Consider the following 23,124-nt stretch of genomic DNA (forward strand, 5'->3'; position numbering starts at 1 on the left):
TAATTTATTACCATTATTTCAAGACTCCCATCACTTTTTTTTTCCAAACGTTTAAATTCTGAATTTGCCACTAAACAACTAGTACTACTATATAGAGCTTATATGTCTCTTTGATTTATTTCAATCATATACATATCTTGCTTCTATTTATCTCTACATTGACATAGCAAAAATATTTATTTTGTGAAAGAGTCAAATATGGATTCAAATTCTTCTGAATATCTTCTAAACCATGCAACAACTCTTCCTTCTGTTTATTATCAAACCAATAATAAAGAGAATGGTAATTTTATTGATTTGGGACTAAGTCTTAGAGCTTTGCAGCCTGAGGCCTATTATCCATCTACTCATGGTATGTTTATGTTTCCATCTTTTACTTCTCAAGTCTATTCTTCAATCAACTTTTTGGTCCCATTTGATATTTAGTGTCTGTATTACGATTCGATTAATTCAGATTTGCATTATATAAGACCTATTTAAGAGAGAAGCACTCCTTATACCAGACATTTTTCATATCTCGAGACTCTGGTTAAGGGTGAAACATCCCAAGTCTTCTCCTTAATCATTGTATACTGATGTTATAAGATTGATGAGCATATTTTTAATTTGGAAACAATTTAATTTTTTATGTTATTTTTATGAATCATTCTTATTCTTATGTATATATATATATAGTTATAGAAGTGACATGAAAAGTTTAAAGAGTGTTTTGACCAAGCTATTGGGAAGTTGGAATTTTTTCGTTAAAATTCATTGATATTAGTGAAACTAATATATAATGGATTTAATCTATATTGTTCGGACTATTTAAAAAAGTTATTGTGGATGTGCATCGAACCCTTCATAAGTACATTATTTGATGATATGATATAACTCTAGTAACATTTTTAGAGAGTCCGAACAACATAATTAGGACTTAATTGTTAAGTACTTTATGTAGGTGGCTATGATGAGTTGATAGATTGGCAACATTTGCATCCACAATTAAGCAAAAATTCAAGAAGTGAATATCCTACAAATTTTAATAATTATGATGATGAAAGTGAAGGGATTCAAAGCAAAGAGAGATGGGAATATGTGAAAGTTAATATGGATGGAGTTATTGTTGGAAGAAAAATTTGTATTCTTGAACATTCAAGCTATTCTAGCATTGCAACACAACTTGAAGACATGTTTGGTATGTTCCAACCTATCAAAATTATCATTTATTATCACACTATCATTAGGTCATTTTTAATTTATTTATAGGTAGGTCGCGATGTCAAATAAGCGAATTGCACTGAATTTGAACAGGTCAAAACTGAATTAATAAATGAGCAGGTGAATTATTCGTTTTTTAACAATATATTTAATTACCTCATAATTTGTTTTTTTTCTTTTATAAATGGTAAAGGAAAACAAAATATGGATGGGCTAAGGCTATTCCAAGATGGTTCAGAGTTCTCATTATTTTACAAAGATAGGAATGACCAATGGAGGATTGTTGGTGATGTTCCATGGAAGTGAGTATTTTTTTTTTATATGAAAAAGTACTTTTTGATATTATTAGGCAGGGACAATTAAATTAACCTATGAAAATATGATTTACCGTAGTCCACGTTCAATCAAATTAATGATTGAACGATAAAATTAACTTATGCAAATATGATTTGTCTGATTAGTCTAAGTTCAACCGAACTAATGATTCATTCATTTGTGTATATTGATATGTGTCGGATTCTATTCAATTTTTTTTTAAAAAAAAAGAGATATTTGAACTAAGTCTAGATGATTAATCCAAAATAATCCGTGAAGAAATATTTTTATACAATACATATTTTGGGGGTAAAGGGATTACATTAAACCCCTTTACTTGAGTTTACATGATTTGACTTGTGATAACATGTTTGTTATCATTTTATAAAATTTAAATTAATGTTATCATCATATAGATTCATCATACTTTATAAATAACATTATCATTTAAATAATTTTAATACCGTTAACATAGAAAACTTAAATTCTTATTATTCATACAGCGAATTTGCAGATCGAGTAAAGAGGCTAAGAATTATGAGGAAAGATGAAGCATTCTTCCCCAACTAATCATCTTTTACTAAGTTATGTTTGATAAATTTCTGACATGTTTTAGTTTTATTAATATTTCTGTTAATTGAGTGACCATATTAATTAGGTCCATGGTAATATATAGCTTATGTGGTATTGTATTAAAAGTTAATTGTTTCTACATCTTAATAGATCAATGCTATTTTATTTTTTTTGGCTTCAAAATATTTGTCCATTAAACTTGATTATAAATATTAAGATTATTAGATAATAAATTTTTTTAAATAACTTTATCGTAAATCAAAATGTTTATTAGATAATTATCTATGGTTAAGAGATCGAACTTAATAGCGGGCTTGTAGCCCAAAGTGATTGGATTGATATTGGGCCATCCCATAAGATTGGGCTTCCCTAGCCTACCCTATCCAGGAACAAACCTAGATCACAACAATTTTTTTTTTTTAAAAAAAGTCGAGTTATTTGATACCTGTTCTGATGAAATGTAATATATGAATGTTGAAATTGCGTGTAAGATGAGGAAAAAAATCTTAACAAACATGAACAAGTTTTAGTGAATAATTTTTTTTTAAGCTTAAAATTAATGTTTTGCTTACAGATTCGATAAAATTCGATGACAGAGAATGAAACTCCTAAATTTACAGTAAAAAATTATCTAACATGTATGACTAAATTATCACAAGACCAATAAATCGTATTTTTCTAAAATTTCAATATTTATAAACTTAAAATCCTAATTTTACTTTTTAATGCAATATTTTATAGGATCCTTTAATTAATGAAAAAGACCTTTCACCTTTATATTCTTGCCTGTCCATGATCCAACCACAAATAAACTAAATGAATTTTAGACATTTAAAAGGAAAAAAAAAAGAGAAAAAAAGCCATGGGCTAAGATTCATTTATTAGTTTCAGATTCAGTATTTGTATTGAACTCTGATTAAATTCAGATTTACGCTTTGTAATGCTCATCTCTACGGGGCAGAAGTTTTAGATTTATCTCGAACTCGAGATCTTTAGTTAAAGATAAAAGTGATCTCAACCATTCGATTACAATTCACTCGTATTTTAAAAGCCGACTAAATTCATATTCGCGCATTGTAATGCTAATTTCTGGAGTCAGTAATTCCAATCGAAATCTTTTTATTTTTCAAAAGCTTAAGCTCAAGACCTTTAGTTAAAGATAAAGCCGTTATCATCTCTGTTAGATGGCTAATATATTATTATCACTAGAATGCAAATTAAATAGCTACTTGTATCAAAAAGAAAAAATGTACATTTACAATCATTAAGTCAACAATGATCAATGAATTATGTATATAATTTTGCACTATGAAAGGTAGCTAGCTAGCTAATATTGTGTATTAAAGGTGTAACAAAAAAGGACAATGCCCATGAGAAGCAAGCTGTAATATATCCAATTCTTTGATTAAATCTTTAATTAATTGCCCTAATTTTCTAATTCAAGAAAAAAAATAGCAATTAAAGTCATTTGAGGGTACATTTTCCCAATTTGAATATGGCCCATTATTTGTGGACTTTCCACTACTAAGTATGTCTATAGAGGAATCATTATCGTAAGATATAAAGGTTATAAGTATTTATATAGTGAAATCGATTTTCAACAGAATGAAGAAGACATATAATAGAATCGTAATCAGGTGTTGCTTCGTGCAAAGATAGTTAAACAAGGAAAGATATATCTGAAATATACGATTTTAAAGTCGATGAATTTTTCTTTTACTATAAATTCCTTGATTGTCGATATTGGTATGTAGAACAGGACTTTATCAGATTATGAAATAGGTCGTAACTAACAAAAAAGTTATAATTCTTTGATGATCCATCATTAAATAGAATACTAACATTTTCTATTTGCCACTGAGAGTATCGATGATTATAATGTCCCATCTTTACAGAGGTTTTCGATTTAGTTATGAGTATGAAGATATCTAGGTAAGATATTCATCTTTAATCGGTCTTACTTGGCTTAATTTGGATTTATCAAACCTCAATTATAAATATCAAACACCGGTCTAATATTTATGAATTAAAAATGATTACTTCAGTTGGAAAAAAAAATAACAATTTGGTGAATAGTATCTATAGTAATATTAAAATTCTAAAATTATTGAGAAAAAAAAGTTGTTGATTGATCTAATTAATTATACTGAGATCAATTTTCTTCATTTTATTGGTTAAAACTATATGTCAGAAAAAATATTAATTGGTAAAATCCCACTTTTATTTTTTTTTGATATATGACCTTCAATCAATTAAAATATATGATTTTGGTTCCTTCATGTATAAAATATGTTTTATTTGACTATTTGTAAAATTATATTACAGTACAAACTTAACAATAATACATGAGTAATCGATGAATAATTATGATAGACGAAAAATTTATTTTCAAGAAAGACGAAGTTAACCTTTTGACGATTCTCATTTTTATCAATGATTTTAACGATTATTAATTTTTATTTATTATTAATTAATAGGTAAAAAAATATTATTTATGTTATTTGAATTAATGTTTCAAGTAGGTATACTAAAATTCTCCCACTATAGTTGGCATGAATGGCGCAATTATTATTACATTCCGACAATAAAGTTTTTATTTAAAAAAAAAGTCAAATATTATGCAATTAAAGTAAAAAGAAAAAAAGACCAAGAATATGTCAAGCTTTATACACACAAAAATATATATATTAATTTAATGGTGTACAGCCATAAAGTTTTAACTAATTAAAAAGACCAAACCATATCCAAATAAAAACCCTTTAGATTTTTTTTTTTTTTTTTTTGCATTTTCATACATAGTTATTAAGGGTGTGTTTGGTAGTTGGAAAATATATTTCTTAAAAAAAGTGTTTTTTTCACTTATTTTTTAGTATTTGATAGTAAATAAAAGATATTGTCTCAGAATATTTTTACATTTATAATCTAGGCAAATATTATAAACTTTACAGTTGAGATCGAGTTAACGATATGAGTGAGGGGTTTATGTAACAGCGAAGCTAAGTATTTTGCTAAAACTGTTCAAGATTTTAATGTATATATCAATAGAAAATATATTTAACCTATATACATAATATTAGAACTTTGTATATATATATAGAAAGATATAACTTTCCGACGAAAAGTGTTCTGATGATTCTTCAATCTATATAGCTATGCTTAAGGGGGGGGGGGATTGAGAAGAGACAATAAATATAAAATGTTGTTTATTTATCGTATGAAATTTGTTTTTTCTACCTCTAACAAAAAGTCATTTTCTTATTTCTATAATTATCTTGTTATCTTATAAATAAATATTTTTATCCGTATCGAACAGGCAAACACACCCTAAAAATACTATTACTTCTAAAAGTGCCATAATTTTATGTCTCTATGCATAGCTACCTACTAAAATGTCAATAAGTTTCAATGTACCTGTAACACATTATTGTCTTTTGGCCAAAGTTCATGTGCTCTATAGACTTTATAGTCATCAAGAAGAAGTTGATCATTGTTTGGAATATGAAAAAGTTATATTTGAAAAATAATAAGAGGTTCATTTTCATAAACATAGTTTAAATTTGTCTCTCGAGTTATATTATCATCGAGCCTAAAAATGTATATATCATATAATAACTTGTGTTATGTTTAGTTATGAAATTCTTTGCTTTTCTCTCCCATATATCACGTGCATGCCTTTTTTAGAAGATTGTCAGCTTAGAATTCTGTCAGTCTAGTCTTTTTTTTTTGTGACACACCTTCATTGATTCGCCCTTCATTACGAGCATCATATCTGACGTTGTTGAATCTTGTTTAATGACACCTAGTGTGTGATGACGACACCGGTCTTTTTCAATATATGTGAGCGTGAAAAGAAATCATGAAAACTTTTATAGATATATGATTATGAACTCATTAACTCTAATTATAAATATATATAATATTACAACCAATAATTCAAATGTATAATTATTTTTTGTTTCAATTTATTTGTCTGGTTTCGACTTAATACATACGATAAAAAATGTTAAGGAGATTTTTGAATCTTATGGTTTTAAACTAAAAATATGTAGAATGTATCAAAATGTCTTTTAATTTTACGATCTTATACATGTGGTATAGGAAGTTAGAATTAACGAATTGCTCAAAAATAAATAAAAAAACAAAGACACGTTTTTTAAAATGGATTACAAGTAAAATTAAGATAAATATATTGAAACGGAGAAAGTATTTGAGATATTCTAGCTGTGTGAAATCTTTTCATACCAAACATGTTCCTTTAAGAAATCGGTAGTATTGACAAAATCAAGAGTCAATAACTTGTTTGATGTAACTAGAAAGGAATAATTAGAGATCAATTATTAAAAAGATTTATTTTTATACAGAAATAAATGTACTAAAAGTTATATGAAAAAAGGTCCACAAGTTTTTATTTGCAATAGTTCATCACTTTTTTTAAAATATATATATATATATATATTGTGCATTTTATCCTCATGATTAAATTTTTTCTTCAATAAACATTTTTGGATGGCATCCTAGGTGCATGCATCAAAATAATAATTCCATTCTATTCATGTCTTTTTCTAGGTTATTGATTTAAAATTTTATGAATAATTCTTTGTAGTTATCTTTTAAGAGATTTGATAACACAAATATTTTCATATCGTTAATATGATGGATGCATTAAAGTGATAAGCTCAAACATGTGCTCTTTCTAGGTTACTTATCTCGTTTTAATGTTGTTATCTTTTAGGTAATTTGATAGCATAAGTATTTGCATACTATCATCATAATAGAAATTAAGAATGGGAGTTAGGTTACGACGTTATATTTAAAGTTGACACAATGTGATTAGGATTTTTCACTTTTTCAAGTCGAGAAATAACCTCTGTAAAATAAAATTGTGTACCTAAAATCAAAGAGCTTATCGCACCAGAATTACCCTTTAACTTGTCCTCAACTTGCATTTAGATACCCTCTAATTCTGAATGTATGTAAATTTGTATGAAGTTAAACAAGTAACTTTAAATACCCTCCGATTTTGAACGTACACAAATTTATACTCCCTCTTTCCCATTTTATGTGACACTTTTCGTTTTTTGAGAGTCAAACTGTTTAATTTTGACCGTAAATTTGCGTATGGAATCTTCAAAATTTTTAAAATGAAATTTATATATTTGTAAACTACGTAAAGAGTACTATAAGTCACAATAATTGATAATTCAAAATGTAAAAAGGATCTATAAGAAATTACGATCAAAGACACACTTATTTGAATCTCGAAATATGAAAAGTGTCACATAAAATAAGACGGAGGGATTAAAAAGTTAAACAAGTAACCTATGCATCATACATGACGTCCTACACAACAATTCACGTCTCTTGTGACGTAGCATCTTACGTATATTATGTCATGTCTTATGTAGCATCTTACGTGTATTATGCCGGATAGTGTACCATCTACTTGCAGTGTTCAAAGTTACCATAAGCAAAACAACCAATAACTGTAAAACTGAGATAAGGGTAGATGACAAAATCATGCAGCTGTCACAAAATGCATTTATTATTATTAGTAGTACAAGACATTAATATCTGTTTGTTAGAAGAATTTCATATACTGTCAAAGAACATTAACAAAAATAGTACCAAGACTTGCAGACTCACAACAGACGTATAGTTATTGCTTACACCATCTTATTTAATATTTTTGACAAATCATTTTTATTTACATATACTCATTTGTAACAAACAAAAGATGAATAGTAATATAGTAATAAGGAGAGAAACAAATAATTTATGTTCTTAATCAAATAGACACAAGAAAAAGCTTGCTATTAGAGAGCAAAAAGGGCAATGTTCAAACAGATATTCCTTCACAAACAAGTGGAGATTACTAGTGTTAGTCAATATGTATCGCGCGCCAAGCAGTGATCGTGCTTCATAGTTATCGGTTAGATGCTGTGATCCTTACTGCAATGTGAAGCCAGCCTGAAGGATCTGTTTCGATCGTTCATTCAGAGGAAGCTTGCAGTCTTTCTAATGCATCAGATATGTGTCTCATTGAAGGTCTTCTCTCCGGGCTGCTGTGAACACACGCCATTGCAATCTTCAAAACCGCGATCATTTCCTCTTCTTTATCAGCATCTTGTGCTAAACACAAGTCCAATACATCCGAAAGTGGCTTCTTCTCTTCAATGCACCAGTGAATCCAGTTTACGAGATCCATTTCAGTAGAACCTACTTGGATAATCGGGGTTCTTCCCGTGATCATTTCAAGCAAGATCACTCCGTACGAGTAAATGTCCCATTTTTGTGATGGTTTCACCACTTTTAACGCCTCGGGAGCTTGGTAGCAAGAACCAGAAGTTGTAGTTGATGTAACTGTCCCGGACTCTGATGGCGCACTGCCTTGCTTACTTTGTTGTGGTTTCTCAGAGGTCATGTGGTTGGATTGCAACGTAGGGGATGTTCCAGCTATATTAGCAAGACGTCCAAGTCCAAAGTCCGAGATTTTGGGCTCCATGTCGTGCCCAAGTAATATATTAGAAGGCTTTAGATCGCCGTGAACATATTTCTTGGGACTGTACTCGTGTAAATAAACCAAACCTTTTGCAGTTCCCTTCATTATTTTCAGTCGAATGGACCATGAAAGCGGTGTAAACGACACCATACCAGGTTTTCCTAAGAATTGATTACACAAGCGAATAGACAAGTTAATAATCACGAAAGCTTAAAACAGTTGTGGAAATCAAGGAAAAACAATAAACGAGAAGGCAACAGCCTGAGATTGAAGCATACCGTGAATTGCAGTGGTAAGGTTTCCATTTGGAATGAAGTCATATATCAGTAGCTTCTCATCGACAGACCAATAATAGGCACGAAGAGTCACAATATTTTGATGTCTCAGTTTTCCAATTGCTTCGACCTCCGTCTGGAATTCCTTAAATCTTTGTGAACCACCCTCGCCTAATCTCCTTACAGCCAAGTTAAGCCCGTCTTCGAGCACAACTTTGTACACAATGCCGATACCACTTTTACCAAGGACAAATGCAGATGCCTTGAGAAGTTCATCAAGATCAAATGCCACTTGATTATCTAGTGCCACTAGATCATATTGTTCAACATTTTCCGATAACGTCTCCGACTCATCCTTCCTAAAACATAAACACTCTTTCCTTCCGTTCCCTCCCCCCTTCTGAAAACCAAATCCGGATTCATCTTTTTTCCTCCCACAACCGCAGATTCTCGAATAACAATACGAGAACAACAACCCAATAACACAAATTCCGACCACATCCCCCACAATTATCGCGATTACAGCACCTCTACTCAAACCTCTACCATTCACATCCCCTCCAGCACCATCTAATGGAGGTATGTTATTAGGCAAGAAAGGTTCCGAGGACGGTGAACTCGCGTCACTTTGCGCAGAACACGGGTTTTTCAATGGAGGTCCACAAAGCCCAAGATTTCCAATAAAAGCAGTAGGTCCTCTGTTAATCAAAGCACCATTTTGTGGAATTGGACCACTCAAATTGTTATAAGTCAAATCAATATACACCTTCTCAGGAAGATTACCAAGACTAGCCGGAATCGAACCACTAAACATATTATGAGACAAATCAACAGTTCCTTTCAAATTAGACAAATTTCCCAAATCAGTTGGAATTTTACCATCAAATTTGTTGAATCCAAGATTAAGTTCTTCCAATGCAGACAAATTACCCCCAAACCCTTCTGGTACAACACCAGTAAAGTTATTATGACTTAAATCAAGAACCTTCAATCTCTTACACTGAAGTAATGTTATAGGCACAGACCCATTCAAGAAATTTTGTGATAAATCCAAAGTTTGAAGATAATTTAGCTTCCCAACCTCAAAAGGTATTACCCCAGAAAAGGAATTCCCATAAAGAACCAAACTTTGCAAACCTTGAACCTCAAAAAGCTCAACAGGCAAACTACCAGAAAACAAATTACTTCTTAAATTAACATGTCTAAGCTCAGTAAGAGATCCAAGACTAGAAGAAAGAAACCCAGTGAGTTTCTTTCTAGGTATACTAACAGATACAACTTTTAGGTCTTTGCATGTAACACCATTCCAAGAACAAGGGGTTTCATCAGAAAAGTTCCAATTTTTAAGTGACCCTTCAGGGTCTTGTCCAATACCTTTTTTAAATGACCAAAGAGCTATCCCTTCATCATTCAAAGAAGTAACAAAAACACAACAACTACACAGAATCAAGAAAATGCTAAAACACAAAAAAGATTGCATTTTTATCTACAAATATTATGAAATCAAGAACAGTGACACAGCTGAAAAATGAGAAATGAGCAAAAGGGTGTCTCAAAGACCTTACCTTTTGTACAACAGATAATCAAGAATGGAGCTTATGAGAGAAAAAAGAGTGTGAAAGGTGAGACTTTTGAGAGTGAGAAAAGGTAAAGTTGATTTCAGCTAAGCAAATAAAGAGACGTTGGGAAAATTGATTAATGTTTTTCTCAACTTTGGGGAAAAACAAACAGAAGAAAGAACTAAAAAGAAGCTTTAATGTAGTATATCAATGTTAGTGGGGTTGTAAGGATATATGGGACAATTTTAGGACCCATTAAGCCAATACTATTAAGTAAATGTAGAAAAAAAAAACAAGATTTTTGGAACAGTCGAAATAATAACGATTACAACATATTCAATGAAATCTCAAAAATGAGGTCTATAGAAGATGAAACGTGTAAATTTTATGACTATCTTATAAAGGTTGTTTACTTTTAAGGATTCTCAGCTCAAATATAACAAATCAAAATAGTTATTGTTACAGAATCTGTGTTTAAAACAGTGTTACTAATTCCAACAAATTTTATAGAAATACGAAGTTATCAAAGTTTGATTCCAACAAACTTTGTAGAAACACGAAGTTACTAAAGTTTGATGAACAAGTGAAGAACAAAAAAACACAAATTAATTTACAAAACTAAAATCTGGAAAAACGGAACGGAAAGAAGACCAAGCCCGCTGAATCTAACAGAATGGAAGAACATTAAGCCCACTGAATGCAGAGTGTCCCTTTGAACCACTCAATGTTTCGGTTAATTAACGAACTAAATAATTGTTGAATGCACAATATCCCCTTGAGTCACTCCATGTTTCAGTTAAGTAACTAACTAAATAACTATTGAATGCACAGTGTTTTCTTGAGCCACTCCATGTTTTGTTTAATGCACAGCGTCCCCTTGAGCCACTCAATGTTTCAGTTAATTAACTAACTAAATAACTGTTGAATGCACAGTGTCCCCTTGAGCCACTCAATATTTCAGTTAATTAACTAACTAAATAACTGTTGAATGCACAATGTTCCGTTGAGCCACTCAATGTTTTGGTTAATTAACTAGCTAAATAATTGCCGTCCCCGATGATGGCACAGGGATCCCTCTTTCCAATCGTTTTAACATTTAATTAAAGTGTTTTTTTATTTAAACACTTCTATTTTTCTTTCCATCGCTAATGAGGGAGAAATGTCTTTTCTTAAAGTATAATAGAATCTTTTTTAATTTTTCTTTTCATTTTTTCATTAACTCTTGTTATACCGAATATTTATTAAAAAAAAATAATAGTTAAAGGAAACATGTTAACTAAGTATTCATAAAAGGAATAGTATAAGAGACAACAAATTGTATTAGTCTATTAGATATCAAATGTATATTAACAGTATATATACTCTAATTAAGATCTCCATACTCTTGGAAAATTAGTATGCCAATATTATTTTCATTTTTGCATAAACTTTCTATCACAATTGAATATTAATGCATGCTTAGATGGGTATCTCCCAATAAAAATCTATATTATAAGAATTTTTCATAAATTAATAAAATTTATGTTGATCCATAGTTATCATGATTATTCTCTTTTATCGGATTTGATTAAATTTAATAAAATAATAATAGGAATTATATACCTATCAATTCAATCAAATAAAATGAGTAATTATCACTATTTACCCATTTCCCTCTCTTTTGCAATCAATTTTGCTACAACATCTCCATCTATAGTTAATTTTTTACGATCGTAATCAATCTATAATTCCACGACATTACCTAGTCCGTTAAGCAAGAACTTTTTTATATTTAAGGGATTGTTATTGACTTCACCCTTGACCAGAGTTCTTGGGTTCGAGTCTTGGGTATGGAGAAAATTCTGTTGGGAGCGTCACCCCCAAATGGACCCTGCAGTGCGCGATCCAGATTTAGTCGGAAATCCAATGTGGACTCCGAACACCGGATGAGAAACCAAACAAAAAAAAAAGGATCGCCAGTGACTTAAGTCAAAAATAAATTATTATTTCTTTCTAGAAATTGGAAATATGTACCCAAGTGATGGACCATACCTTATGAAAAGAAATGACAACTCAGAACAAGTTAGGTTTGGATTAACTCTATTATCTTATCAAGAAAAAATGGTAAAAAGTACAAATTAGCTAATTTTGTAACAATAAAAAAATTAATTGAGGACCACATTTTTTTTTTGAGGGGTTAGAATTACAATAAGAGATGTAGGGCCAATATTTAAAGTTGGTAAAAAAGTGTCCAAATATGACAGTGAGGATTGTCTTTATATTGTTGGACAATTGAGTTAAAAAATAATCTATTGTTAATTAGCAAAATTAAATAATAATTAGTAACAGATTTCTATAAAAGCATGCACTTTGACTGACTAATTAATCACTCTACATGCTTTTATTTGACCTAAAAATCTTCTTCATACCTTTGGTGAAGTGATTTCTAAATGTTTTGAGATGATTTCGAAATTACAATCGAAAGATTTATTAATTTTATTCTTTATAAAAATAAAATTTACGTATAATATGATCCTTTAAACTGTGAGAATATTACCTTGATATGTTATTATTATACGAAAGATTGTATTCTCAATATTAAACCTCTAAAGAGAATATTTTTTTTTTCTATGGTTAATTGGTAAAAAAAGTATAATATAGAGTACATGTGGATACAATAATTTTGTCTAAGAAATTCTTCTTATTTTTGTTTTGTTTTTCATTGATTTACTTTTAAAATTGACTCTATTTATATACAAGTTGGTCCCAATATTACATAATAATAATCATAGCACAAATGAAATAGACACCACGTTCACTTTATATTATATAATATATTATAATAAAAAAGAATCTCTAAGTAAATTTGGATAAAATCAATCAATCAACTATTATTTATTCTCTCAAAACAATGCCAAATTAGCTAATGTACATAGGAATTGATATGTGATCCAACAATATTACGGAATAGCGAAAGTTTAATATATCAAACAATTTATTAAAAGTTTTACATAATATAAAAATATCGAAAGTTTAATATATCAAACAATTCGTTAAAAGTTCTATAAAATAGAGGAGAGATTTGACGCAATAGCAAGATAATGTTGTTATTGTATAGTAGAAGATAGTAATAAATTCAAGATTTTTACTATAAAAGTTCAAAATATAATAAATTAAACACACAGAAAAATTAAAGAGAGTTTCAACACACACGTATATGTAAGTATATAATATTATATAACTAATGTAATTTTCTATCGAAGAGAGTTAAGATGAACCACGTCCACGTCAACTCTACCTAGCTCAGCGAGTTAACCACGTTCATATCAACTCTACCTAGCTCAGCCACTAATAAAAAGTCAGTTAGTTAAAGCCAAAAAAAATTACTAGAAAATCAAGATTAACTCTATTAAATTTTACGTTATTTAACTCTTTCTTAAATTTTATGCCAAATAAATTCTACCATACACGCAAATAATAAAAAATTGTCTATTCAAATTTCATAATTTAGCGTGATTAAAGGAGCAGTCAAGGAAAATAATCAAATAGACCTAAATTCTAAGTCATTTAATTAAAATATTTATTTACTTACTGCTAAAATTTCAAGTCATTGGGATTGTTTCCAATTAATTGATTGATATTTCGTATACTAAATCAAATATCGTATAAAAAATATCATCATAATTAATACAAATGTTATTAATGCACTATATTTTATATTATTTTTATACACTCTGTCAAAACGACATAGTATATTTAATGTGTTATATTATCAACCAAAACGACATTTGAAATATTAACATTATCACATTGGATCACTCGTCAAATTATTTATCGTAATTTCTAAAATAATTATCTTAAGTTATTTGTCATTTTAAATTTAAGATAAAAGCATGAGATCATCAGAACTGATTCGAGTGCTTTCATCAAATGAATGACACACACAGTACACAATTCAATTATAGTTAATAATATATAAATACAATAAATATTTAATGAAAAAGATTATATCTTTAAAATATTAATAAGAGTAAGATATCAAAACACCTCTCTTAATTTGATTTTCTACCAATTTATATTCTTATTTTTTTTATTTTTAATTTTGAAAAAATTAAAGACATAATTTAGTTTTGTGATGCAATTAATTAACGAGCTTTGCTAATTACATTATGGTAATTTTCTAAATTTCTGGTACTGCAGTAAACGACGACGTTCCGAAGCAATCAATTTGACAAAAAAATCTAGCGAACTGATCGTATTCGTCCATCAACGGCGACGGCGACGGCGACGATGACCGATAGTTGCCGCCGAGCTCTAGTGGAAGCTATACATTCGTCTCCTACTCAAGCTGTTATTTATCTTTCCGGCGGAGCCTCTCAGGTCTCTAGATTTGTTTTGTGATAAGTTTGTTGTTTTAGCTGAATCTAACTGTTAACATCACTTTATGTTATGAAATTAGTACAGGCGCTGGGGTGGTTGATGTCAGTTCCGGGAGCATCGAACACTGTGCTTGAATCTGTAGTTACATATTCCAGAATGTCTATGATTCAATTACTTGGCAAGGTAGTTTGATTTTCAAGTGTAATCTTTGATTTTGCAATTATAGCGATTTCACTGCTAAGAAATTGTGTTTTTCGTTTTTTTCCTGGAACAGGTTCCTGCTCAAGCTGCTAGTTCGCAAACGGCGGAGGAAATGGCATTGTTGGCTTACAATAGAGCATTAAAGCTTTCTAAACCAGGTAGTGAATTTGAATTTATTGGAATTTTGTGTTTGATTATGTATCTTATGGTGTTATCTTGTACTTTATCTCTTAGCTAAATGAATTTGGCCATACATTTCTAGAAATTTTCTAGTTCAGTTGAGAGATTTGAGAAAACTGTGTCTGTGTGAGCTCAAAGAATAATCAGTTCCAAGAAAAAAGGAGGTAGGTAAATAGTTTAAATATGCTAGGGATGTGATCATACTAATAATAAGGCAAAAGATCTCATCAGAACTAGGAAGTTAAGCATGCATAGGCGAGTGTAATACTAAGTTGCAACATCAGGGGAAGTCCTTATGTGCATCTTTTTCTGAACCTTACAGTTTAGGGCCTATTTTACTTGATTGATAGTTAATCATGTAGAGAACGATTAGAAAGATAAAACTTTCTATGTCAAATTGATGTGGTTGGAAGACAATGAGCAGAAGGTTCATATCCTAGATGACTGCTTGATTAATCAGGAGTGATTTATTTGATATATGTGTATGTAATAATTTGTATGCCATGCATAAATGATGAAGGTTTTCAGTTTCCTATTATGACAAGCTGTAATGACATTCTAGCGTGTGAAATTTGTGCTTGTTGATGAAGATGTATAAAGGCAATAGGTACAACCGAGAAGCCAAGCCATCCTTTCAGTAACTAGGTGTATCAGCATAAGTTTATTATTACTCAATCTAATAAATATTCTCTCTCACAAAATGGAGGCACCCTAATTTTATTCTTCCTCATTTTTATATTGGATTATGTGCATGGTCGTAAAACAGTGAGGTCACTTTGATTCAAAGTCATCTGGCTATTTTACACCTAGATGTGTATTAAAAAGTTTCACCATTTATTATTTAGTAGTAACATTTTATTCCTGGATATGTGTTGTTTTATTTAAATGACATGATTTCATTTTGTTTGATTGTACAGGTTCACCAGTTCTAGGTGTGGGTTTTACTGGTGCCTTGGCTAGTGCACAACCAAAACGTGGAGATCATAGGTATTCTTGTAGCATCAGTCAGTCTTTACTGATATATCTTTTCAGATTCTTATTCCCTTAGGAGCAACTTGCATTCAGGAATCATCATTTTTGTTTCCTAGAGTCACTAGAAGTATAAACTGGTTTTCTTTTAATGATTCACGTGAGGTTTCTATTTTATAAGAAGAGGTGACCATCCTGATTACCATTTGCCTTTACGATAACATGAAATGGATCAGATTAAGGCAAACCATAATAAATGCTAAGATGTATTTGTTTATTCCTCTTTGAAAAATGGAGCTGGTCGACTAAAGAGTAGTCATCCAAGCACAAGATAATATTAATGATGGCGGTTTCCTGCTTGATCTTGATATCTAGAATGTCGTGAAGATAACTACTTCTCTTGGTTGTTGAAGACAAGCCAAAAGATTCTGCAGTCAGGAATAGTATATGTGTCCGTGTTGACGAAACTTATGCTAATATTTTATGTACATCCTACATTTTAAGTTGGTATCAACAAAGCACAAATTTTGTTGACATCTTATATGTATGGACATTAAGAACAAAAGTTCTTCTTTCTAAAAATGTGGTTGAGCTGTGTTCATATTAGAATCATTTCATCTGTCTGTTGTATCCCCTAAAGGGAAGCATAAAAGCACCGAACTTTGCCTTTTTAATTAAGTTTGAAAGATCTGTATCCCTTCAAAGACACATGTGGACCATGTTTGGATCGCTACAAAGATGCCTTTTGCCCCAATTAATTGGTATTCCAAGCATTGGAATTTTCATTTGAGAACTTATTCCTCATTGAGTTGTACTTCAAAATTTGGATCTCTTTCTGAGCATTAGTAGTGCTTTATGAGTAGGTTTCACGTGTCAACCAGAACATCTGACCGGTTTTGGACCTCGACAGTTACTTTGACTAAGGTATCATTCATGCATGTTTCTCCTTTAGTCATCTTTATCTTCTTTAAATTAGGATCTTCGGATTTCAATGACCGAAGTTCTGCTTTTGCTTAAACTGAATGGATGGATACAGGGTCTGCGAACTCGTGAGCAGGAAGATGGAGTTTCGAGTCAATACTTAATCAAGGTGTGTATAAAATTTTGATAGAATTTCTAAAAGAGGAAATAGAACATTTCATACTCCCTTTTGGATAATTAAACAAGTTCAACATACAACTGCACTGGTTAAATCAACTAAATATACATAACCTGAACGAAATGTATAGTGCATGGCCAATTTGGAAATTCACAGGTTCCAATTCTTTTTAGGTATTTCTTTATTTTCATAGCCAATGCTAGATGCTACTTATTTTAGTGTTCTGATGGGATTTGGTGCATTATGCTGCTTATTATAGTGTTAGATGAATGTGTATATTGTATAACTGTGCTCCTTAACGTAAATAATCAAAACTTAAACATTTCCAGTTTTTCAGTCCAAGTTTTTAATTCTGCCTTTTAGGTATTTCCCCAATAGAATTCGCTAGTAGAAGCCAGACTTTATTGCATTATCTTGATATTAGGAGGGTTAAAGTTAAATGTGTTATGGAAGGTTACATTGAATGGGCTTGTTTCCTCTATCATTTATCCATGCTTGTTTGTCCGGTGAGATTATAATATTTTCTCTTGGTTTTGCAGCTATATATTTGTGTATTCTACAACTGAACAAGTCTATTAAGTGGATACGCTTTTTGCTTGTTTAGCACCATCGAGACTTTAAGACAATCACCGATAACCAGTAGAGTTTTAGTTCGAAGTGTGGGTTTGTAGATACCTAAAATGTAGCTGTCTGCAGTTGAAATTTTCTGTAGATCCTCTTTAACTCATTATTGAGTAGTAGTACTTGCTAATCCATCTATGCTGGAACTTCCATCAAATCCACCCCGTAGATTATTATATTAGCTTCTGTCTTCTGTTTCAGGCAATTGCGAATGCTAGCAAGGTTCCAGGAACTTTTGTTCCAGACTTGACTGAATCAGAAGTTCCAGATGAATATGAAAAGAATTTTGATGAAGAGGAAGAGCTAAAGCAACTTCTCAGTGGGATTATATGCTTCAAAGTGTATCCTTTCTCAAGTGGTATGTGTTAATGCAATCAACATAGTCACATTCAGAGCCAACAATCCACTGCAGATGTTGATACAGGAATTTTGCAGACTCGTCTAATGTAGAGAGGAAAATAATCCTGTCTGGTTCCTTTAATCCATTGCATGATGGTCACCTTAAGCTCTTGGAAATTGCAACCAGGTACACCTCTCTAACATCAAACATGGTTTTCTACTATTGAAAAGATCTGATTTTTTCTAAGCATCACTAAAGATCTGTTTATCGCTAAATGAATTACATCTTATAGCAGAATGCCAAATTTTTTCGTGCAGTATATGCGGTGGTGGATATCCATGTTTTGAGTTGTCAGCTGTCAATGCAGACAAACCTCCATTGGAAATACCTCAAATCAATGATCGTGTGAAACAATTTGAAAAAGTTGGTAAGATTCTAAAATATGATACTTTACACACACAGATACAGATAGTAAGAGTTGAAAAATGGCTACATGACCTGTTTTTTTACTTCTTTTGTCAAGCTTCTCAAAGGCTTAGAATGCAAAACTGTACTTTGAGGTTGTTTCCTTCCAGAAACTATTAAAAATCGTCACTCAGTCTTTGATGCAAAACAAATAGGAAAACAAGAAAAGGAACTTCGAGAGAAGTATATGTATTCACTACCTTCATATCTAAGTATTATTACTAATACAATAGGAATAGGTATACACAATCCTACTTAGAATAAGAATAGGAATGTAAATAGCATATAGTATCCTCCTTGGAAAAGGATTATAATGTTGTGTCCTAGTAGGAAAAGGAGTCTAATTTAATGTCTATAAATAGGGTTTTAATGTAATGATACTCCTCTCCTATATTTCTCAGAGCTTGTACTCAATTGTATAAACATATATTCAGTTAAGTATAAACATATTGTGAGTTGTGACATATTGCCGATTATCACATATCTGCTGCAGATCCCAATATGGATCTCTTACAATCCTACCCCGACGACGAAATCACTGAATGGCCGCCACTAAACCTTAATTCTCAATTTTCTGACCAAAATCCTTCACCTGATTCTTCCCCAATCCGAATGCTTCCTTCTAAATCCGCTGCCCCTAAAGTTGATGACACCATGCTAACCCTACAAGTCACTGGCGAAGCTGCCAGAGCTCAATCCAAACCCCTTGACCCGACCCAACACCTCGTTGGATTCAACTCGATGTTGAACAACTATGGGCACCAATTTACGGCCCAGCTCACCCGTACGCGAAGGAAGGGTTAGCTCAAGGAATCAGAAATCACAAGCTAGGGTTCGTTGAGGTCGCGTCCATTGAATCCTTTGTATTTGACGAGCAGTACAATACTTTTCAGAAGTATGGGTATGCTGTTGAACCCTCCCAAAATAGCTACAGCGGTGATTTGGAAAAAATGAAGGGATGTGATGCTATTTCTGTGTACATAACCACAGCATGAACAGAAGAAGAGGAAGTTAGAAGGAGAAAATGGGGGAGGAGGGTGTTGAGCAGGACGTGGATATGACGGAAGTTGAAAATCCGTCCACAGACATGTGGTTGATGAAGAACAGGAAGAGTCCACGGGCTGGAAAGAAAGAAGGGTTGCAAGTTGAATTATCTGGGGAGCAGAAAAAGTATGCTAAGAAGAAGGTTGAAGAAAGAGGTGGTGATGAAAATAAGGTGGAGCCTATGGTTGAAAAGAGCACATTTCATGGTAAAGAGAAAAGGATTATCAGGGTAGGTCTTGGATCGCTCCACCAAAGGATGGAAAGACTGCTAATGATCATTGTTATATACCAAAGAGATTAGTTCATAATTGGAGTGGACACACGAAAGTGGTTTCAGCTATTAGGTTTTTCCCTAAGCATGGTCATTTGATTTTGTCAGCTGGGATGGATACAAAGGTGAAGATTTGGGATGTTTACAATTCCGGTAAATGTATGAGGACTTACATGGGGCATACAAAGGCAGTGAAGGATATTTGGTTTAGCAATGACGGGTCGAAGTTTTTGGCAGCTGGCTATGATAAGCACATTAAGTATTGGGATACAGAAACAGGACAAGTAATTCAAACATTCTCGACAGGTAAGATACCCTATGTAGTGAGGCTTAATCCTGATAAGCAGAATGAACTTTTGGCTGGAATGAGTGATAAGAAGATTGTGCAGTGGGATATAAACAGTGGACAGATTACACAAGAGTACGATCAACATCTGGGGGCAGTTAATACAATTACCTTTGTGGATAATAATAGGAGGTTTGTGACCTCTAGTGATGATAAATCACTACGTGTTTGGGAATATGGTATTCCGGTTGTTATTAAGTATATAAGTGAACCCCATATGCATTCCATGCCATCTATTTTGCCCCATCCAAATGGAAATTGGATTGCAGCACAAAGTCTGGATTACCAGATTCTTATTTATAGTACGCGAGAGATTTCAGCTGAATAAAAAGAAAAGATTTGCTGGACACATTGTTGCTGGTTATGCCTGCCAGGTCAATTTCTCACCAGATGGACGGTTTGTCTTGTCAGGAGATGGTGAAGGCAGATGCTGGTTTTGGGATTGGAAATCGTGTAGGGTCTTCAGAACTCCCAAGTGTCATGAAGGGGTCTGTATTGGTGCAGAGTGGCATCCTCTGGAACAAAGTAAAGTTGCGACATGTGGTTGGGATGGTTTTATCAAGTACTGGGACTAGTTTTGGGCAGCCATTTCTGTCTCTGCATTTATTGCGATGGCAACTTGTTCAATATCAGTTGGTTAGCAAGACTGTTCTATGCAATGGGTGGTCAACTTGTCTGGGACTGACAGTGGGGGAGCCAGAAATTTTATGAAGAGGGTCCAAAAATTAAACAACAAAAGCTCTTTTTAAAAAAGGGGAAAAATTGTTGCAAGTGAGATCTGAATACGTGAGCACTGACTCATTAAAGATGTTTAAACCCACATTCAAGACATCTTAACCCACTAGGCTATAACAACCTATTATGTCAAGGGTATCCAAAATATGTTATTTAATCACTTCGTCTATCATTTTACTTGTATATGCTGTATTTTTTTCGGACGAAGGGTGTCCAATTGGACACCCTGGCATACATTTGCCTACGCCGCTGCTGGGACACGTCTAGTGGGACCAAGCTATGAATGAATTTGTTGGTCAATGCTAGTCTTTACCTCTGTAAAACAGGTTTTCTTCTCAGATGGTTTTCTTTGTTGAGGTTGTACCAGTAGTTAATAACAGAGGACAGACACAACTTTCAGTCAAATTATGATATTCCATAAGACAAGTTAGTTGGAAAATCAGTTCCATTTTCCTCTGTCAATGTCATGCACTAATGAAGTTTATGTTGTATATTGTTTTTGTTATTTTCAATTTTCTTTTTTCGGCCTTCCAACATAGGATTGTGTATACCTATTCCTATTCTAATAAATACATTCTTACCCTGTTTTCATATTCAAAATATGCTGATGTTTGAATGGTTTCTGTCATTGAAATGGCTTGCAATAATTTACTGAGCATTGAGGAGTTTAAATAGTCAACATAAAATACATAATCTGGATGATTTGAAATTTAAAACAACCTAAAATATCTCAACAACTTAACTAAAATTCGAAATTCAACTTAACTACTGCAGTGACTTAAAGCACATTTCAACAGTTTCGGCCTTTGAAAATGCAGGAAAGACAGTCATAGTATCTAACCAGCCATATTTTTACAAGAAAGCAGAACTTTTTCCTGGAAGTGCTTTTGTCATTGGTGCAGACACAGTTGCAAGACTTGTGCATGTAAGGTTCTTTCACTTGCTTCTACAAAATTGAGATTACATGAGATCAAGAATTTAGTAAATTCAATAAAAAGTTTGGGAATACAATTATTGGGAGGAAGAGATTTTTTGTCAAATTTTGTGATAGAACATCCAGCTATACCGCTGGTTTCTAAGAGTATCTCGTAACTAGCACCTGATGCAAGTTATATTCATGTATAGAAACACTAGCACTTAAATACAAGATTATGAATATACAAAGGATATGAAACAAAAGTATGTACTCGGAAATACCAAAAGTGTTCCTTATTTGTGATTCAAGTTCTCAATTTTGCATAATCAATTTTGCTGATAAATGGGGTGATAACCCGCTATATAAATAGGAAGGTTCCCAAAAAGTGTATGTACTGATCTTTGCAAGTTGCTCTTTCCAGCCAAAGTACTATGGTAATGACTATGGGAAGATGTTGGAGATACTTCTGGGATGTAAAAACACGGGATGTACTTTCCTAGTGGGTGGTCGGAATGTTAATGGAATTTTCAAGGTACAGTAACAAACTCTCTGCAACCGTCATGTATCATAACACTTCACATCTTTTCGAAACTCTTATGAATTCTATATCATGTCTATTTCTCTAGGTTCTTGAGGATTTCGACATCCCAGCAGAGCTAAAAGACATGTTTGTGCCTATACCAGTCGAGAAATTCCGTATGGATATGTCATCCACTGAAATTCGAAAGACTCAAGGACTCTTGTAAACCCATTTGCATTATTTTCACTCAGGTATCTGCATTGGTTCCGTTTAAACAATTACTTCTATCTATGTAACATGAAAATAAGCGCCAAAAAGAAAAAAAAAACGAAAGCTTATCCATTTTCATCGTTTGCTCTTTCCAGTCTCAACAGAACTGAGAATGTGTGGAATTGTTGTTCTCTGATTTGAGTTTCCTTACTAACATATGTATATTAAACAATTCTTGGTTTTAAACATAATCAGATTCTGTCGATTTTATACCCATATCGTTGACAACCTTTTTTTTCTTCATTATGACTTTTGCTGGGGTATTGCTTACAGTCTACTCAGAAAAAATAGCTGACTAAGAATTGTACAATTGAACATTGCCATCAAAGTATTACAATGACATGTAATCGAGCTATCACTCGCCCCC

General features: G+C 32.1%; 3 protein-coding genes and 1 pseudogene across 3 annotated transcripts; 3 read left to right on the forward strand and 1 right to left on the reverse strand.

Moving 5' to 3' along the window:
- The first annotated feature begins 157 nt into the window (after positions 1 to 157).
- On the forward strand, positions 158 to 2,190 carry LOC107020105 (auxin-responsive protein IAA32). Its single transcript, XM_015220427.2, has 4 exons — positions 158 to 352; positions 941 to 1,177; positions 1,394 to 1,502; positions 2,019 to 2,190. The coding sequence occupies exons 1-4, from the start codon at positions 199 to 201 to the stop codon at positions 2,083 to 2,085; spliced, it is 567 nt and encodes a 188-aa protein (XP_015075913.1). The 5' UTR covers positions 158 to 198; the 3' UTR covers positions 2,086 to 2,190.
- A 5,545-nt stretch (positions 2,191 to 7,735) lies between these two features.
- On the reverse strand, positions 7,736 to 10,609 carry LOC107018484 (receptor protein kinase-like protein ZAR1). Its single transcript, XM_015218979.2, has 2 exons — positions 8,866 to 10,609; positions 7,736 to 8,748 (listed from the first exon to the last, which is right to left on the reverse strand). Exons 1-2 carry the CDS (start codon positions 10,340 to 10,342, stop codon positions 8,078 to 8,080), a joined length of 2,148 nt encoding a protein of 715 aa, XP_015074465.1. The 5' UTR covers positions 10,343 to 10,609; the 3' UTR covers positions 7,736 to 8,077.
- Positions 10,610 to 14,575: 3,966 nt separating this feature from the next.
- LOC107018521 lies at positions 14,576 to 22,973 on the forward strand. Its single transcript, XM_015219023.2, has 12 exons — positions 14,576 to 14,780; positions 14,865 to 14,963; positions 15,055 to 15,139; positions 16,079 to 16,148; positions 16,994 to 17,054; positions 17,167 to 17,220; positions 18,052 to 18,208; positions 18,286 to 18,376; positions 18,508 to 18,617; positions 21,870 to 21,976; positions 22,389 to 22,499; positions 22,594 to 22,973. Exons 1-12 carry the CDS (start codon positions 14,691 to 14,693, stop codon positions 22,711 to 22,713), a joined length of 1,155 nt encoding a protein of 384 aa, XP_015074509.1. The 5' UTR covers positions 14,576 to 14,690; the 3' UTR covers positions 22,714 to 22,973.
- On the forward strand, positions 18,624 to 21,863 carry LOC107018520 (annotated as a pseudogene).
- Positions 22,974 to 23,124: the final 151 nt, after the last annotated feature.

The sequence above is a fragment of the Solanum pennellii genome, chromosome 5 (genome assembly GCF_001406875.1).
Source record: "Solanum pennellii chromosome 5, SPENNV200".
Taxonomy (NCBI): Eukaryota; Viridiplantae; Streptophyta; class Magnoliopsida; order Solanales; family Solanaceae; genus Solanum; species Solanum pennellii.

What these genes read in the sequence shown, in the direction of transcription:
- LOC107018521 (XM_015219023.2), top strand. Translation starts at nt 14,691, where the DNA reads ATGACCGATAGTTGCCGCCGAGCTCTAGTGGAAGCTATACATTCGTCT. An exon ending in AGTGTATCCTTTCTCAAGTG is followed by an intron (nt 18,209 to 18,285) that starts GTATGTGTTAAT and finishes GGAATTTTGCAG; the next exon opens with ACTCGTCTAATGTAGAGAGG. An exon ending in ATGTTAATGGAATTTTCAAG is followed by an intron (nt 22,500 to 22,593) that starts GTACAGTAACAA and finishes CTATTTCTCTAG; the next exon opens with GTTCTTGAGGATTTCGACAT.
- LOC107018484 (XM_015218979.2), bottom strand. Translation starts at nt 10,342, where the DNA reads ATGCAATCTTTTTTGTGTTTTAGCATTTTCTTGATTCTGTGTAGTTGT. An exon ending in CCTTACCACTGCAATTCACG is followed by an intron (nt 8,749 to 8,865) that starts GTATGCTTCAAT and finishes ATCAATTCTTAG; the next exon opens with GAAAACCTGGTATGGTGTCG.
- LOC107020105 (XM_015220427.2), top strand. Translation starts at nt 199, where the DNA reads ATGGATTCAAATTCTTCTGAATATCTTCTAAACCATGCAACAACTCTT. An exon ending in CTATTATCCATCTACTCATG is followed by an intron (nt 353 to 940) that starts GTATGTTTATGT and finishes TACTTTATGTAG; the next exon opens with GTGGCTATGATGAGTTGATA. An exon ending in GTTGGTGATGTTCCATGGAA is followed by an intron (nt 1,503 to 2,018) that starts GTGAGTATTTTT and finishes TTATTCATACAG; the next exon opens with CGAATTTGCAGATCGAGTAA.